General features: G+C 38.4%; 1 protein-coding gene across 1 annotated transcript in view; it reads left to right on the top strand.

The window, feature by feature from the left end:
- The window catches only part of clmpb (CXADR like membrane protein b), a 75,974-nt gene extending 59,099 nt beyond the window's left edge, over positions 1–16,875 (top strand). The window contains exons 2-7 of the mRNA XM_008425954.3: positions 150–301; positions 4,843–5,047; positions 8,368–8,535; positions 9,671–9,793; positions 10,292–10,433; positions 11,478–16,875. Coding sequence (XP_008424176.1) covers positions 150–301; positions 4,843–5,047; positions 8,368–8,535; positions 9,671–9,793; positions 10,292–10,433; positions 11,478–11,814 — 1,127 coding nt within the window. The 3' untranslated portion in view covers positions 11,815–16,875. The remainder of the gene's footprint in view (positions 1–149; positions 302–4,842; positions 5,048–8,367; positions 8,536–9,670; positions 9,794–10,291; positions 10,434–11,477) is intronic.
- Positions 16,876–19,359: the final 2,484 nt, after the last annotated feature.

Here is a 19,359-nt window from a genome sequence, read left to right as displayed (position 1 = left end):
CAAATCTCTGTTTGCCTCTTTGATTGAATTTTTCTATCTCTGTGGTTTCTTTGATGAAACAACCTGCCTCTCTAGGGTTAGCCCACTGTTCTGATCTGACACTGCTTGTTGGTTTTTTTTCACCTCTTCATTCCTTCTCTCTTCCACAGTTCTGTTCGGTCTGCTGTCAGTGGGTGCCCAGACAGAGATGAAGAAGGTTGTTGGGGACAATGCCACTTTACCGTGCCACCACCAGTTTCCAGCTTCCAGCCCTCTTGACATTGAGTGGTTGCTGCAGAAACCTAACTCAAAGCAGAAAGTGGTAAGATTTCTTAGTCTGTATTCTGTATGGCTTTCTCTTGCTACTGCATCTTAGTGGATGGTTAAAAAAATGGCAACACCTTATGTGAAGGTACATAAGACTGGTATGACACTGTCAAAAACATGATACAACACCTGTGATGTACATGAAATGTACTTGTTTTTTATTGTTCCTGAACTTCATTATCAGTGTCAACATCTTTAACTTATTTATCTTATTTGTTTTTATCTATCTTTGAACGCATGTTCTTTCACACGAAACCCTGCTGAAGGTGGTGTGGTGTGCCCTTTGGACTCAGGTTTCTGTGTCCATGGCTGGATCTGTCAGTGATTTCAAAATGAAAAGTCCTGACCACCATGTTTATGAACAGGACAGTCCAATGACTTTCCCATGTTTTCATTTTTACAGTACAGTCTGGAAGAATTTTCCAATGAAAAAAATTTGATGTTAGCAATACTACCTGAAAATGTTATTAAAAGCACTACAGGCTACATGCACAGCCATTTGAAACTGTACTGCTTACTGAACTCAACAAATACACTAAATTATACAGAATACATGTGCTTTAAATTTTACTGTGCACAACTGTAAAAAAAATCACGTGGAAGCTGAGATTCACTTGAGTGAAACTGTTCAATTTGGGAAACATTTTGACAATAGACTGATGAAGAATTTCTTAAAATTGACAGATTTTGACAACTAGTTCAACATTTTTGATAGTAATGACTCAAGCAAAGAAATAAGAACTGTTGGTTAAAGTTTATGTTTTGTTTAGTTTAATAGATGTACTTATTAGCTTTTAGCAACTCCACAGTAAATAGAAAAATATATTTTCTAGATGATGGACAACAACAAAAAAAACATATTTTCTCAAAGAGGGATCTTTAATTGTCCTTAAATGAGAACTAGTGTAAACATTTTCTGATGTTTTTTGTTGGCACAAAGGTTATTTCATTCTAAAATTATACACAAATTGTGACGGTGCAAAGTAAATTAGTCTAGAAATGACTTTTTGCTATTTAGAATGGAACACATGAAATAGAATTGCCATACAATGAGGTGTTTCACTTGATCAAATTAAATTAAATTGATTTGGTCCTAAAATTGTTTATGTTGGCATTGCAGTTTTCTTCCTGCAAAGTGGCAGGGAGATTTTGCTGAATTTATTCACAGCCTTTAACATCAACCTTAATGTTATGCTGCACACTTTTAAGAATTTTTCACATTGGAAAAAGTAAATAGAAATTGTGGGAAACAGCTAAAATTAATGGGAAACTATATATTATTTCAACAACGTTATATATTTAAATATGAATATATTTATTTAAAAATATATGTATTCCATTACATAATGAAAGCTTACTTCTCAGATAATCAGGTTGAGCTGATTTACTCATGATCAGTCTCTTTCAACTGTATTTGGAAAATTATTGGCTGATTAAATGGTAAATCAAAGAAAAGTTTCTGCTTTTTGTGTATATTTTTGGCTTTCCTCAGTTTTATGATTTTTCAGTTTGAAACTTCCCACCTTTCAAATCAAATTAAGTTAATGTAGTGCCTTAACAACTTGTTTTTATTACTTTTTATAACATTTTTATAACATTTTTACAACTTTTGTGGTATTTGTTTGTTTAACTACAGTGAAAAAGACACACTACAACAACAAAACTACAAAACTACAATACTGCAGAGTGGAAAACTGGAATCTGGAGCAGAAAAAAGGAGCATGTGTTTAAAAAAAGAAAAACATCAAATGTTACATTTTAATGATCTCAGAAATAGGCTGCCATATTGCAATGAATATTTAAAAGGATGAAAACAATGAAGGCACCATTAATTAAAATCAAACATCCAAAGATGTGGTTATGACACCACGTGTGCAGCTGAATGAATGAATCATTCTTTTTTTTCTGCTGAAAGGCAATATTTGGGAGGAAGGACTGGGCATTTGTCAACATTTAGCCACTATTTAGCAATAGAAGAGATGCATGCATTAATGACTGTGAACACTGAAGTAGTCATGCCTCTGGAAGATTTGCATTTATTGTCATTCAAGTTTGTTTCTGATGGGAAAAAAGACAAACTGTAAAAAGCTGATAAATGTTTCATCTGATTTTATTAAAATATGGCATGTTGAAAATTGTTTATACTTTTGTCAGCAATAGTAAAAATATGTATTGCCATTATAACATTCAAGAATTTCTTGTAATTTCAAGTAAACAAAATTATATGTAGATTTATTGACCTCCACTGAAAGAAGGACTCTTAAAACAATTGTGAATCGTAGCCAGACACATGGAATAAAATGTTCAATAAATGAAACACAAAAGCGAAACCAAAAAAAAAATGATGGTCTCATTTTTGTTCTTTTGGAGGTATAATTGGCAATGCAAGATTAAAATGCTATTTGTTGATTTCACATTTGTTTTAATTAAACCTGAAGAATACATTAAGGAGTTTGGGGGGATATCTCATCATGTATTTCAGTTCGTGCTGAATAAACAAACCACCTCATTTTAATTGGAAACTTTATCCACAGCCTGTGGTCATTTTGCTCAATTTTCCCACAATTCCTCACACTCATGAGTACTTTCCACGTCTCTGTCCCATAAGTGTTTGCAGTATACACCCAGACATAACCAGAGGCATAAATACACATAGTCATATGGCGCAGCCTGCGCTCACATATGTATGAGTAATAAATGCCCACAGTTCATAAAAAAAAACGTGCCCATAGGCAAATATCTGTAAAATATTCTTTTCATGGTGCCAAGGCTGTTCACGTTTGCACTGTAATGTACGTCTTGTTGCATTTATGGAAGGTGTCCTCAAAATCTGCTGCGTGTGAAGTCTAGATATATACATGTGTAAGTGGCCAGTGGTCACCTGTGGTCCCAGCAGGTGCCCCCATTTCTTTGGGCACTGATGTGCTGTGGCACCGGCATTTAGCAGGCCCCCATCTGCAGGCTCTCACTTGCCCTGAGTAATAGGCCACTGTGACAGCTGCGTTTGTTTGTGTTTGTGCATGTGGATAGAGCGTAAGAGAAAAAGGAGAGGAACACGTGTATTCTAAGCTGAGAAAAAAAAAACTTTGAAAATAAATGACCATGCTTACAGTGGAATTATCCATCATATTTATTTATTTTTAACAACTTTTGACTGTATAGTAAAATAAACTAAAGCTTTAATATTATTACAAGCCAACTGCAATGTTTTGTCATCTGAAAATACAGCGTTGCATTATGCAGTGCACTGTGCTTCTGTGTGGTTTTTAATTCTGTGCCAACACCTAATCTGTGCCACAGTGGGTACTTTAATCTTTTATCAGCAAACCAAATAGATTTTTCTGTCTTTTTGTATGGTCAGTTTGACAGCTTTGCTTGTACAAAGACCATAAGAAGATAGTAGTCCTCATAGATAATCAGCTGAATGCACTGTAGCATCACAGCAAATGCGTTCATCTGTGAAATATTCTATATATCCCAGGGGTTAATTATAAAATAATCGCTAGCATTGCTACTCATACTGTAAGTACTGGAACGGTGAATTTTCCAGCATTGTGAGTAGACAGTGAGGTAACACTATGCTTATGTACCAGTCATTCACGTACGACCTTTGGACTTATGAAAGTTTTAATGTTCCTGTCTGCCTACCAGTTAAGCAGATTGAGGATGTTCCTTGTGAGACATAAAAGTCTACTAGGGCAAATGTACTTCTAAGTAGCATGAATTGGAGCAACGTTTGGAATGATAAAATAACAGGTATTTCAAACGTAAATGCAAGATTAAACAAAAATCTGTTTTATTTTTTAAAATTAGGAAAACGACTTTTTAGAAAGGAGCAGGGCAGATCTGATTTTAGTCTTTGCATAACACATTTGAAGCTTGTTTCAGACAAATCAGAAATAAGCATTTCACAGTCAAATTTAGTAGAATTTTAAATAAATTCCTGTAACTTACATAGTCAATCCACAACACCATCTACACTCAATTTACATAAAAAGTTATTTCAATTCATCTACACTTACATTTCAGTTGAAGCTAGTTATAAAACAATTCAGTTTATTATTTGAATAGTTTAAAAAGGTTTTCTAAGGAAACTCAGCAGATTGCACTCACTACTCATGGTTAAGCATTTCATGAAAGTAGACAAAGTCTTCCATTGTGTCGTTGACTTCACTGCAGTCCCTCATCCATGTGGAAACAGTGGAGAGGAAAAATTGGCTCAGTACAAGTGGCCATCTGCCCCGACTAACGGGGGCTTGAGGAGACAGAGCAGACACACAAAAAGAAACAGAAGAGCTGATGTAGGAATACTTTCTATGTTAATGAAATTTAAAAAGTTAATAGTAGGAGAGGAAGAATGTCTAGTTGTTGGCAGCATTATCTCAGCCTATTGCCCCCTCCAGGAAAGCATCACAGTCGCATGGAATGCCAGACCAGATGTAGCCTCTATGGAGAGAAGTAGAAAAAAACTGAGAGAAAACATAAAGTTAACACACAGTTGAAATAACACAATTACATCTTCTTTCCCACATCCAGATTATTACTTTCTTCGGAGGACAGGTCTACACTAACGAGGCCGTTGGCAGTGACGCCAGCCGCTTGTCCTTCGCCGGGGAGTACCTGGGCGGCGATGCCTCCCTGCTGATCAGTGACCTGCTGCTGACCGACTCCGGGGAGTACTACTGTAAAGTCAAGACTGGGGGAAAGTACCACTGGAGCCAGGTCAACCTCATTGTTCTGGGTAAGGGTTTTCAGAGATACTCTCATAGTGAGCATACAAACAAATAAATAAATGCAGATGACAAATCCACTCAGAAGAATTCACACTCAGATCCTCAGACATGCCATCAGGTTATGACGGAACTCATTTGGACTGAAAACACACACAAAGACTATCAAACACATACACATGTAGGCCTAATCAGAAGATCATTAGCCTGGCACATTTCCTCCATCATGCTCACTGATCTAATGATTCAATTTGATGCAGACGGTGTGATTTGATTTTCCTTATGCTGTTTGGGTCCGTTTGGAATGGTTTCTTGATGAGGTGAGACGGAAAAACATTGAAGGACATAGAAATGGGCTCGGGAAGATGAATTCAGGGACCGAGTAACACAGACAGATATGCTAGTGAATTCAAAAATACTTAACATCCCCTGTTAGACAAATGAAACAACAATCTGAAAAGGCATTTGCTCCCGAAATGTTTCTCTGTGTTTCCACTATATTCTTTGTATAAGAAAAAAGTTATGGAAACCGACCTGTGTAAAATAGTGACTGTCCCGTAAATCCTGAAGCTGATTTTTGACATTCTTTGGCAGCAACTATAATAATGGTAATAATTTCTTGTGGAGTTATTTTCCCCCACTCTTTATGCAGAACTCATCCTTAATGGAGAGTTTTTGAGCATAAACCACATTTTTAATGTCACAACATCTTTATCCAATATTAAAAATTGATGATCTTATGGATTTAAGTATGACAAAAAAAAAAGCTGAAGAGGGCAAATGTATTTTCACAGAACTATAACATGGATTTTTCTCAGTTTGCGATACTTTGTGTAAATTAAATTTACACTCTCTCTGTCTCTCTCTCTCTCTCTCTCTCTCTCTCTCTCTGTATATATATATATTTTTTATTTATTTTTTAAACGTAATCTATAATGCCTGGACAGCAGATGTACCTCATGGTGTTTTAAGAACATCAAAAGAGGAGGAGCTCTGCCACATGAGTCTGACACAAAGTCTGGTGGGAGGAGCAAGATTGTTCTGTGTCAGAAAAGTGTCAGAAGAGCAGGCGAATTAATAAAACATCACAGGAGATTAGTTCAACCAGACGTTATTGGTTTTCTAATGGAGCAATCTGTTAATCCTCTCGCTCTCACTCTCCTCTCACTTCCATGAAGATATTGTGGTGACTTAGAGCCTCAATTTTCACAAATTGCCTTCAGCTCTGCGTCGACACTTTTGCTTCCAAGAGGGACAACCGTCTAAGATCCTGCTCCTGCTCCCCCGCGTTCGGATAATGACTTACAACTGGCTTGGCATGAAACAGTAAATGTCAGTGGTCGCATTTGTTTGCTTGCCAGTGCATATAGCATCATATGCAAACTTGGTCACTCATGCCAAGGAGTTTACTGTCTGCTCGATCGAATGTTGGCATTTTCATGTGCAGATTTTGGGCTTTAGAAGAGATATGGATTGATGGTGCAAATTTGATAAACTTTTTTTTTATGGGACTTCTTCTGCGGTTTAGTCTTACTCACCATGACAGAGCTGACAGATGCTCAGTGCTCTGCAATCACCCGCTCTCGTTATATTGCTCACAGAGCGTGTGAGCCAATGCCATTCTGCTTCTGACATACTCTCGAATTATGTTGCCATGTCAGAGTTACTTATTCTCCAACTTTGCTCACAAGCAAGCACATGCAACTTCACATGGCTAATTTGACAGTTGCACAAAACACAAAACGGATATATAAATTTAGTCGACCAATCATCTAAAATTATGTCACTAGAGAGGGAGACAACTGTGCTCCATTTTCTTTTTATAGTGAAGTCGTGCCTCACAGCAAGAATCTAAGCAGAGCAGCTGTACAGATCTCAGCAGGGCTGCAGCTATACTGCTCTGTGCCTCCAGCTGTGGCAGACTATGACCAAAACTATTGACCTGTGGAAAAAATGGTACTACACGCATTCTGGCCTGGTCTGGGGCCCCGTTTGTCCATTCCCTGCAGAAAGCCATTTTTTTATTGTGTCACCAGTTTGCAGAAAGCAAACAGAAAATGGCCAACTAACTTTAAAAAGACTACATCTTATGTTTTAAAATACCTACTGTAATAGTACCCACCATTGTTACTGGTATTTGCCTTATTGTAATCTAAAACATCTTCAAAAAGTGATGATGAACCTCAGATGTCACAATTAACCTCTTTAATCATCTTGGTCGCTAGGTGTGAGGGCACGGTGACCAAAGTCCTCATCCAGCTGCATTTATTAAAAATTTCTCTGACTGTAGTTATGGAGACATTTAAGCAAGTTGTTTTCTTGCAGTGATTGTCTGACATTATGTGCTTCACTTAAGGGGTATTTTTTCCTCTTTTTACCATTTTGAAGAACCGTGAACTCATTTCTGTTTATACATACACAACGACTTACTGGACAGTTATATACTTACCCAATGTTGAGATGTATGCAGATGTTGCCATCATGTAGATATCTGCAAAAACCCTAATAAGAGGCAGCAGACTGTAATTACTTTTCCATTTAGCTAGATCAAACTACTACCAAACTTTGTTGTGGAGAATTAGCTTTCTCTACTGTACATTTTCATGTTTTTCTTATTTACAATCACACAAATTCAGTGTAGGGTTGTGCGTGTGTGTGTGTGACAGGAATTTATAATTTTGTGGTCTTTTAATAGCGGTCCAGCCAAGGACTGGGTTTACAAATTAGCCTGTGTCTAGAAAACCTTTCCACAAAACAACGGTTGCTTTGTTTCTCACATGTAACATTGTTTACTGAGTTGTCCTTGATGAACTCGATTTGAATTCAGTTCAGTTGAAGCGCCATGTCTTAAGCAGATGGAGAAAACTGCGGGCTTCAGCACTTTCTCCACTGCTCCTGGAGCTGTGTCTACCTGCCCTTTGCCGCTGTTGGGTGCTGAGGGTTGCAAGTTTTCCACCATTCTCAACATTCTATCAGTTTTGCACTTTCAGATGACAAATTGTTGAAGGTCATAAAAACACAGGGGCCTGTTTCAGCAATGTGCCCTGTCTGCTTTAATGTTACATGATGTCTTGATCAAATAGTCAATAACACAACTGGGATTCCCTCTTGAGATATCCTGGTTGTGGAGCAAAACTACCCTGGCTCATGTAAGCAGGCAGCTTCCCCTAAATGGGGAAGCTGCCTGCCTGCCTGTTTTTTAAACAAAAACCTTAGTATTCTAAGAAGTGTGCAATCTTTTGAAAACTGTATCTGCTATTTTTAACATTAAAAGAGAAATAATTCTGTTTTCTCTGTGGCACATTTTTTTTTGTTTTTTGGTTTCTCACAGAAAAGCCCTCCAAGCCAAGGTGCCGGATGGATGGAAAACTCTTGGAGGGCAAGGATGTCAAGCTGAGCTGTAAATCCAGCGATGGTTCAGACCCCATTAGCTACAAGTGGGAGCGAGTGCTTGACAAAGGGAAGAGTTTGGGCAAGCTTCCAAACTTGGCACTGATAGGTAAGAAATAATACTGCTTTAGAAAGACTTTTAAAAAAAGAGAAAGAGATAACACTACACTGAGATGATGTGCTGATTCACGATTCAGTTCCTCTTCGCAGAAATGCTATGATAATTCATTTTTATATTAATGACTTTTTCTTTCTTTTTTATTGCTGCATTAGTCCCAGAGAGATTTCTGCAAAGGACACCACTGTAAACCTGCCTCCTCTATTATCTTAAACATCTGTAAAACACCGGCACCTAAATCTACCGAGGCAAACCTCATTCTCCCATTGTAGATCCTTTAGCAGCTTCACAATAATTATTAAAAGTTACAACATTTGGCTCAAGGGAACATGCGTTTATTTTTTTCCCAGTTTCATCCACTGATACTTCAATCAGTTAATATGCTTGGATTGTTCTGATTCTTTGCCCACACACAACCAATAAGCCTAAAACCATGAAAATGAGTTCTATTTATTCTTATTCAGGAAATCCAATGGCACAACATTGTGATTTGTGGTTTTATTCAGTCAGAATTACTTGCATTATTACGAGAATTTGTGCTGAAACCGGGTTTAGTGAATTTGAAATGTCAAGCCGCCTCAAGTGAATCACAGTTGCGAGCACACACATTAAAGCAGTGTGTGCATTTTCTGGGAGTGAAGCTGAAGTGGGAAAAATACAGATCAAATCCAATACACTGAAAGGTTTTTCAGCTTTTTTTTCTATATTCCAATCAACAAACCAAACGATGGATAAATAAAGTACCACTATTAGTTTTTTTTTTACTGTAATAGTGGTACATGTCCGGCCAAAAACCCTCTAGTTAGTGGCATCAACCAAGCACCACCTGTTCAGTATAATTACTTTTCATGGGACAATAACACACAGCATCAGCAGCCATTATTTATGGGTCTAGTGAAAGCTAATACCACATGGTTGTCAGTGGTGCAGATGACTAAATATCCCATAGGGCTCTGGGTCTCAGTCACCCTGTCAGACACACTCCAGCTTCTCTCCTCAGATCCTCCTGACTGTGATGGACCTCCACTGGAAAACACCCCCCCTCCCCCGATTCCACTCCTATTTGCTCTTTCTAGTTGAATAGGCCCCTTTTTTCATAAATGACATCTTATGCTTTTTGGGGCAGATCTGAAGAACCCAGAGATTGTCACCCTGAGGAATCTTACCATGGACAGCACAGGTGTCTACAGGTGCACAGCAAGCAACGACGTGGGAGAGGAAAACTGCACCATTGAGGTCACGATGCAGCGTGAGTTGTGGAGGGGAACTTGACCTCGCAGTCTTCACCTCACACCAAACTGCCACACTGATTGATGGTTATTGTTTTAAAACTACAGCTGCAAATACATTTATTCTTCACCCTGCCTCTACTCCCCTTTACCCTCCCATCGAATGCAGTAAACCCGTGGCGATGGCCTCTCTGTTTTAAATGCCACGTTTCACTGTCAAAATGATGCATTCCTCAAGAGTCTCCTGACAGGGTCATGTATGGGGAGGGGGGAGAAAAAAAAACGACAGATCTATCAGCTCAGCATAAATGTTTTTTAGTCTTTGGTGGTAAATTAATGTCCTTAAATTAAATATGGATGGAGGGACTCAAAAGAAAGAAGCGAGTCTTTTTCTGGTGAACGTGCATGTAAAATGATTATTAATAAATTGAAGACTAACAGGGAAAATGGAATAGTATTTTACCAGAGAGAAAAGCAGAATATATCTCTAATCGCTTTCTTCTTTTTTTCATCTACAGATGTGAGGGATGTTGGGACGGTAGCGGGAGTAGTGGTGGGAATATCCCTGGGTGTCCTCATTGTCATAATAATCATCTGGCTCGTCTTCTGGAAGAAAGAAAAAAAGAAGTACGAAGAGGAGGAGACCCCAAATGAGATCAGGTTCAGTCATATTCTTGTCGTCCGTCTCTCTTTTTTTATCGTTTTTACCATTTAAAAATATAACTCACTAAAATTCGGGACACAAAATGTTTTAAAATAAATACTATTATAGTGTGAAACAGCTCTTCATGCTCAGGATCACCATGCCACCGCATTGCCTAGCTTATAGGTCTTATGCTTCTGTCAACATCAGCTGGAAATTTTGTCCTAATGCAGAAATCTTTACACCTATTTATGAAAGAATGTAGTATAGTCTCAAGCTTGAATTTGCCACTTATTTTCATTTTTGCTTGGAAAAAAAAATACTTTTTTAGTTTTCTGGAACTGTTTACACTATGCACGTGAACCTTGTTCTCTGCATGGAGCTGTGTGGATATTTTTGTATGAATTTGTAATGGATAAAGCTTAAAATGTTATCCATTCCATTTTCTTGTTAATAATAATAATAATTTTGGCTGCATTAGAATTATATCCCTGCCTAAAATGTGCATTTCTGACTCTGTATGTTCACAAGCATCATTGGACTTTGTGTATAGACCAAGAACTTTTTCACAAACTTCCTGTATGTTTAACACTCTTTCTTATAATAGGTTGCTTTTGAAATTGAAACAAAAACAAGAATTATTGCTTTGAGTCAGTTATTCTTAATAACATCAGGGCAGCCAGGTACCATTTTTCTGAGACTTTTATCATGTCATATTAGAACTCAAGTAGAAGTTGATTTATTTAGGATGGTTTTCATTGTATTTTCAGTGCCTTTTTTTTTCTTCAACAGTTGCATCTGGGGAACCAGTGATTCTAGCAGAATTCATTATTCCATGCAAATTTGCTTCAGAAAACTCTACGGCTAGGGGGTATCTCATGAATCACATGAAACTCTGGCAAACTACAAGTCCCCAGTGCTTTAGACCTTGGAATAGTGTAATGCAGGGACACTCTGCTGTGCTGTTATTGTGTTAGGGTTCTCTTCTCTGTTTCCAGAGTTGCTTGTTTTATATCAAATAAATATTGTTGTCCTTATGCGCTGTGTTTCCCAACATACAGGGAAGACGCTGAGGCTCCCAAGGCCAAACTGGTGAAGCCAAACTCGCTGTCCTCGTCCCGCTCTGGCAGTTCACGCTCCGGCGCCTCCTCCACCCAATCAATGGTGCACAACAGCACCCAACGTGGCCACCGCCCACGTCCACCTGCAGTGGCAGCTCTCAAGGAAAATGGACAGCCTCCAGGCTTCCCCCAGTCCCCTCCTGCTTACACCACAGTGGTGCCCCCCAAAACCCCTGAGCCCCCTGTCACTCCAAAATTCAACTCCAGGAACATGTCTGGACCCACACCCCCAACTCTCATGGTCCCAGCCCAGACCAAGGCCTTTCAGACTGTGTAGGACTGAAAGCCACGCCCTTTCCTGCAGCCATGTAAGACTCCGACCCCTCCCTGAGGCCCCATAACCCTCTCTCCCAAAGACTGAGACTCTTCCATAAACAAAGAAATGCAACTAGTTTAAAGGATGTAATTAAAAAAAATCAATACTATAATTCCAAAAGTACTTTTAATGAATGCATAACTTAAAGGGTAAAATATAAGACATGCTTGCCCCTACTGATTCAAAAAATAAAAAACAAACAAAAAAGCTGAAACTTGAGATGCAAAACGATCCCATGGCTGAAGGTAGAACTTTTTTGCTGCATTTCTTCTTTTTGCTTCAGATGGCACAGAGAAGCACCATGTGCATTGAGGTGGAAGGCGCCCCCTTGAAGAGCTTTATTTATTTATCAAATCAAAGGCTTAGGCATGCAGTCGGAGTGAGAAAAGGAAACTAAAAACATACTTACATTCGCCATCAGTTAAACAAGATGAATATAAGTAGGGCGGAAAAGAGGGGAAAAGTGGGAGACTGTCTGGGAAGCTGGGTGTTTTTTGTTTTTGTAAAGTTGGAGACCAGGGAGGAGGGGGTGATTCTCTGATTCATATCACTCTTCACCTCTGTCTGGCTGCTTCCAACTACTTGCTCTAAAACCACAAACCGCTTTGCCTCCCCCCATGGGCCTGGCCGATTTTGCCCATCCATGTGGACAGACACGGTGCGCAGCGTGTGCATCATCCGCCTCGTTGCTTTCGGTCTTTTGTGCTCTCGCAGAGGAACCCGTGAGAAACCACAGACTGACTCAGCTGGCTCGTGAACGCCTCATCTGCTTCACTGTTCATACGGCATACGGGGCGGAAGGGACTTCAGGAGCAAGGATGTAGCATTGACAGTCAAATCAATGGACTTGTTATCGTTCCTCCCACGTCTACATTGTTAAACTCCTGTACTGCTACCAAATATTCTCCTAAGTACTTTAGTAGCATTTATTAGGCCTATAGCGATTCTTTAAACATAGAGGTAAGCATCTATTAGAACAGCTAGGATCTTTGTTTGGTTTTGTCTCTGTTTCCTTTTGTCTCGTTTTCCTGTGCGGGTTACAAAATGTCAAAGGCAGCCATGTGTCCAGTCCCTCATTTTAAGAAGTGCCACCAATGCCCCAGGATGGGTTATGATTGGTATTTTTTTCTTATTATTTTCTTTTTGTTTACCTGCTACATTTCTGAACTGAAGCCAAAATTCGTTGAGATGAATGTGTGATTTACAAAGATGGTGGAGTCCATTATTGTCAGCCTCCTTCAGGGTACAATATCAAACTAAGGCACATGACTTTCAAATTTTACTTTAGCTTGTATAAAGATGGGGAACAAGGAGTGTGACTTCAGATAAATCCAACACTCTCCTTGGATCCGTAACAGCAGTGTGGCACTTGATTGTTGTTTCGCCCAATCACTTGCTTGGTTAATGCTTGTTGTCAGCAAGAAACCTATTTGTTGTATCCTCTGAGAGACAAAGTGCAGTTTGACTGAAAGTAGCTGAAAAAAGGGCAAGTAGCCTATCTAGTGTGCCTTTGCAATCCCTCTCCCTTTAGATGTTTTCGTTTCTCTTTTCTAAACCCCTCACCACCCCTCTCCCTTGGTCCTTATCTTCAGTGTACCAGCGGTTAAGTCTCTGTTCACATGAAACTCTGAGGGTCACCAGCAGGAAGCACTCGATGTCACAAGAACTGTTCCAGAAACGGATGCAGCCGAAGAAGCACCAAGCAGAGTGAGTGGTGAGAAAGCAATCCCATGCCACAAGACTATTTACTGTACATTCTGTAATCAGTCTTGTTTTATATTGTACATACAGATAGCTTATACGCACATGATGTCAGTTCAACTTAAAAATTAGGGTATGTCAGGAAAATGTTTCCTCACAAAATAATGCCAAGTGAGAAATCCAAAGTGAAGTCAAACTGCCTTTTTTTTCCTGAAGTTACAAATGACAATGATATTGTCAGTGACCCTAAAAGTGAAACAAACATTTTATATGACCACTTCCAACTTACCATATATTTTCTGTTTCTGAAAAACAAACTATAGAAAAAAACTACATCTATAGACACTTAGACACGTTTTCCAGACCACCATTGTGTTCAAACATGACATGAGTCAGTGACAGTTAAACTTTGCTTTGAAGGTACAATTTAATTATTGAAATAAAATGTCATCTTGTTATAAAAAAGGAACATTGACCTTAACATATTAACAACATATATAAATATTCTATATAAATATATATTTTTTTTACTAATTTCTCGTGCATTTATTCTCAATAACTTTGGCAGGTACATGTAGAAGGTGTTCACAAACGAGATTGTTTTCATTGCTGCACAAATCCAAATATAATTGTAACAATTTATTTTGCTACATTTGAAAAATTATTTCCATCCAGACATAATCCGCTAGTCCTTTCAACATACAATTAAACTTGAATTCTGAAAGGTGAACTTTCAGTACACAAAGTGTGCAACCTTTTAGTGATCACACACAAATACCATTGTGATTTCAACCTTTGGAAAATGTCTAGTCTTATCTTGCTCACATCTGTAGTCAGGTAAATAATTCAAACATTTCAAACAACCAGAATTGTGAAAAAAATAAAAAATAAAACAAAGCTATGTTTATCTTTGTCCTGTATTTCTACATTTTTCTTTTTATTTTCTTTTTTTACCAGGGTAGCTATTAAAGCCACTGTGTCCTATTGTGCTATTTGACAGCCTAGAACTCCCATCATGCATGGCTCTGCATCATTAGAGCAAATTTGGTCATATTTCAAGTCTAAATCTGCAACATCTGCCAGGAAAAGATGTGTTGTTTGATTTCACACATTGGATTTCACACATGACTTAACCACAGAGGTAATAGGGATTTTTTTATTATTTTATTTTTTTGTATTTCACTAAAAGCAGAGTGTCGTGTTCGACCAAGGAGGCTACTCTATGTTTGTAATAGAGCAGTTTTGAACGTGCGTACTGGCATGTCTGCGAATACACTTGTAATTGTGTGTGAACGTGTATGCGTGGGTGTATGCATGTAAATTCAGTATTTGCCCTTGGGCCACACCCACACACTCTCATGTTACCCATTCAATGAGGGCGAAGGATGCAGTCAAGCAAGGGAACCTCTGTTTAAATGTACATGACTGAAGACTGGCAGTGTTGATTTTAGTTTTTGCTTAGTTTCATATGCCTACTGAACTTTGCTTCACAGGCAGCAGTCATGTTTTTGCTTGTGGGGGCGGCGTCTCGAGACAAAGAGCGTTCATAATTCATAACTCTCCTCAGCTCTGGAGGGGACTGGTACGCTCCTGCTGCCTCTGTGCAGAATGCACTTTGCCCAGGTTGTCTCGGTGGCATCTCACCAAACAGACACACATAGTTACAAGTTGTATATACGTACACATCAACAGGTGCACATATCGTATGCGAGATGCATATGACAATGCAGTTGTGTGCACACGCAAGCACACCTCACAGAAACTGACACCCTTTGCACAAACAAAAGCCCAGACAAGCATTCCCTGTTATTTCTGCTTCTTCAGAATCAATTTGATGGATCGAATGTCTGGAGGTATTACGGCTGACTGATGGAGCCCGGATACTAAATGCAGCACAGAATGGGACGTGGCATCACTCAGAGGACATGTGCACACACTTACATAAAAAAAAAAAAAGATACAGTAAGAAAACACACACGCACACACACGCACACGCACACACACACACACGCACACACACACACACACTTGGAAGCACTCGCTAAACCAGACACTGCTATGCATCTTAAAGATCTCGATGGCATATGCTGAAAGATTTTTTCCCCCCAGCTTGGGAATTTACAAGAGTGGTACCGGGAAACAAGAGAGTTATAACAGGATTGGTTCTGAGCCAGGGTTGTGGGCTCTTGTCATTGAAATTCCCTCCTCCACAGATGAAAGTAGCAGTGATGGTGGAGGATGGGAATCAAGTCTTCCAGCTTTAAATTCCTCCAAGCTTTTTTGATTTGCTTTCCAACGTCGGCAAGTCTCAGGTGGCAGATTCCCCAGTTTATGAGCCCTCGCGCTGCACACTTCTTTGTGACCCAACAAACTCGCTCTTTTTCCAACAAATGAATTCTAAGTCGCTTTTTGTCAGTTTAGTGTGCGCAGGAGGGAAAAAGTCTTAACACGCCCCACAGCTCAGCGCGTCGGCTCCACGTGCAATATTATCAGTCAGCAGCACCGCACATTGTCTTGTTACCAACACTCAAAGGTGCAGTTTAATGGTTAATGGTTATCCTGCGGTATGTGATGGGAGAATGAATCTCGTGTAGCTACAGTGTTTTATGTTCTATTAGTCGCGTTTTATTTCTGATTAAAGCTATTGAGCAGGGCAATCTGTGGTTTGGCCTTGTCTGTCAGTATAAGAGAATGTGATGTATTATTGCTTTTTAAGAGTGGAGATGAACGAGGCTCGGTTCAACCTCCAGGAAGTCGAAGAGAGATTGTAAGAGGTACCTGCATGTCATAAGATTGAGCAGATGAACGGGAATGCTTTGCTTTGATGTAACATAACTGTAATCAACTAAAAGTAATCAAAAAAAAAATAATCAAAAATTGTAAATATATCGACACTAATTGATTTTTGAAGCTTTACTTTTGTCTACTTTTGTTTGTTTGTTTTTTGGGGCTTTTTTTTCCAAATGTTTATCCATGTACTTTGCACTTTTCAGTGTGCTATGCTCATCACCGGTGTGTGTTGATTCTGTGTGGTCGGCTGTTTCCTCTTGACTGCGTTGTTTCAGTGTCAGGGGCAGACAGGCTCAGCATGGCTCGACTAAAGGGAAATGTAAAACACTTTTGTTTACTTTACTCTCATCTGTTTTCTGATGTGCATTTTCATTTTAGTTTTCTAAAATAATAAGGGATTTTTTTTTTTTGCTTTGTTCATTTGATGAAAACAATCCTTGTAAATATCACGAGTAAAAAAAAATGTATATTTTTACGACTTCTGAGTTATTACTCTTTCATTTGCAAATAAAATATTCAATGACAACCTAACTGGTCTTGTGACATCTTCCTTTTGAATTAGAATGAGGTAGACTCCTAGAGTTATAAAATCGTGAATATTTTATTAGTGCTCCAAAGTCTCTCATCCTTTGCTGGTGTGTGGGAAATGTTAAGGTCAGAGCTTTTATGCTTAGTAGAAGCTTGCACGCTTTACGTATGTGTTTATGAAACGGTCAGTCTGGTCTGCTTAGCTGACTGTACCAGAATTTGACAGCTGTCAAAAAGAATTACTTTTATTGTCTGCTTATCAGGAGAATCTAACCTGCAGAGCCTAAGAAAGCATGAATATTAGCAGTGCATAATTTCAGTATGACACATATTTAAGCATTATACAGTTTGACTAATAAGTTCAACAAGTTTTTTTTTGTTTGTTTTGTTTTATTTTAAGCTGAGTATTTAAGATGTGCTCTATAAAATATCGGCTTTTGACAGTGACAATACAGAACAGTTGTCGCCACTTGTAAAGATGTGTAAAATACCTGAGAATAAGTTAATCTTTCATTGCTTTAGCATAATCTGAATCCATTGGCTTTGTGCAGCCCATTTTTTTTTTTACATTAGATTAGCACGTAGTCACAAGGTTGGAGAATACAGAGAGCAGGATCTTTAACTGTTCCTCTGAACAATCGACCACTGACATGGGTACTCTATTGCCTTCAGCTTATCTACAGGTTTCCCATTGAAATGGAATGAGAGAATAATTGACACCAAATAATTAATTTGGTGTCTGTGTCTGTATTAATATTTTATTTTTTTCATGACGTTCCTGATAAAGACCCAGAGGTGACTCATTTTCAAGATTCTGGTAGAGTCTACTAGGTTTGTATTTTAAATCTCTTGGTATTTCAAATGTTCCCTGGGAATTTGTGGAAAAAAGGACCCACGGCATCACATGTTTCAATCACCTCAGTGGGCAGGAGGTGCTTTTCCACATAATTTCATTCATATTGTGATTGATTAGCTATATTCTAGTGTAGCTGGCTTCAGGATAACTTTTAAGTGTATATGCTAGCTAGTTCAAAATTGGCATGTGTCAGCTAACTTAGGAAAGATAAGACTAAACTTTTTTTTTTTTTAGACATTGCCTATTTCTCACACCTATAATATTTTGAAGCCAATTTACATTTTTTTCTGCTCAGTTGCTGGGACCCAATGCTTCTCAAAATGTGAGGATAAATCATTGGGCACTGAGATTGCTCTTATTCTTCTACAGTCAGCCACATATTGACTGCCATTCATCTGTTTCCTCTGAAAAATTTTCTTCATATTGGCAAGCTACCAAACTGCCAAGACACACAGTATGTATAAACCCTTGCAAAGGGCAAAATGGTGGTTTTGTCTGTTTCAAGGACATGCGGAGAAGGTTGCAGGAATTCACAAAAGCATGCATAATGCACTTTGCCAAGTGATCCATCCATGGAGGCTAATACATTTAAGAGCTGGCTACAGGCTACGTGATGTGTGCGTTGTTTTTAAACAAACAAAAAAAGCATCCAAAGCAATATCAGATTTTCAAGGCCAGAACACAATTCTCCACCCTCTTTTTCATGCCTCTGTTCTCATTGTTCTACATGATTAACCATGTGTGATGAGACTGTCATAAACTCTCTCGCATGCCTAGACACTATGCACACTCAAATGCCTGCACTACCTTAATGGCATTTTAGTAACAGATTGGGACATTCTGTAACCTCATATCTGTATCCTTCATGTCTCTGTTGGATATTATTCCTTATTTCCTGCATTGTCATTTCCACAAATGCATTGACCTCATAGCATGAAGTTCCAAGTGTGTGCAGTGAGCAAGTTCATGTTTAAGTTGTATTTTTCAAAAAAGCTTTATTTCATATGTAGATATGTTAATGTCAAACATAGATATACAGTTGAGAAAAAATTCAAAGGTTTAGAGTGGCTGTTTCTAAACATGCGTGGGTCTTTTCCACATACATAAAACAGATCTGCAGCAAAACAACAACTAGAAATTGTATTCATGGTGATGCTCTCAGAACTTTGTTTGACTTGATTTCCAATTTGCAATCTCTTTTTTTAAGTGGTGGTTCTGATTTTATAAATTCTCTTTAAAAACATCAATTAAGAAGTTATATTAACAGCATATAAGGTATATTTTTTCAGCCCTTCTGTGTTAAGAGAATAGTTGCTGTAAAACTCGCTATCTGTCTGGGTTTTGATTTTCGTCTGTGTTTGAATTTTGATTATTTTCTTGTTCATTTATCAGTTTATCTGTATATTTTGTTCAGTCCTCTGTATTTTATATTGTTCAAAAAGTTTTTTTCACATAAATTCATTTCTATGCATTTAGTTTTTTTTTTGCACTTTGTAGTTATACATTTGAATTTTCATCTGTTAGATTTATGTTATTCTTTTACCTGTGATTTGTGGTTTGCTTTACTCTCTGTTCTTCTCCAGTGTTTATTATTCACCTTCCCTCTTGCCAATATGCTCCCTTGTACTGCT

The sequence above is a fragment of the Poecilia reticulata genome, chromosome 13 (assembly GCF_904066995.2).
Source record: "Poecilia reticulata chromosome 13, P_reticulata-male-v2, whole genome shotgun sequence".
Classification (NCBI taxonomy): Eukaryota; Metazoa; Chordata; class Actinopteri; order Cyprinodontiformes; family Poeciliidae; genus Poecilia; species Poecilia reticulata.
Note: the sequence above shows the minus strand (reverse complement) of the source record. Positions and strands in the feature narration are given on the sequence as shown.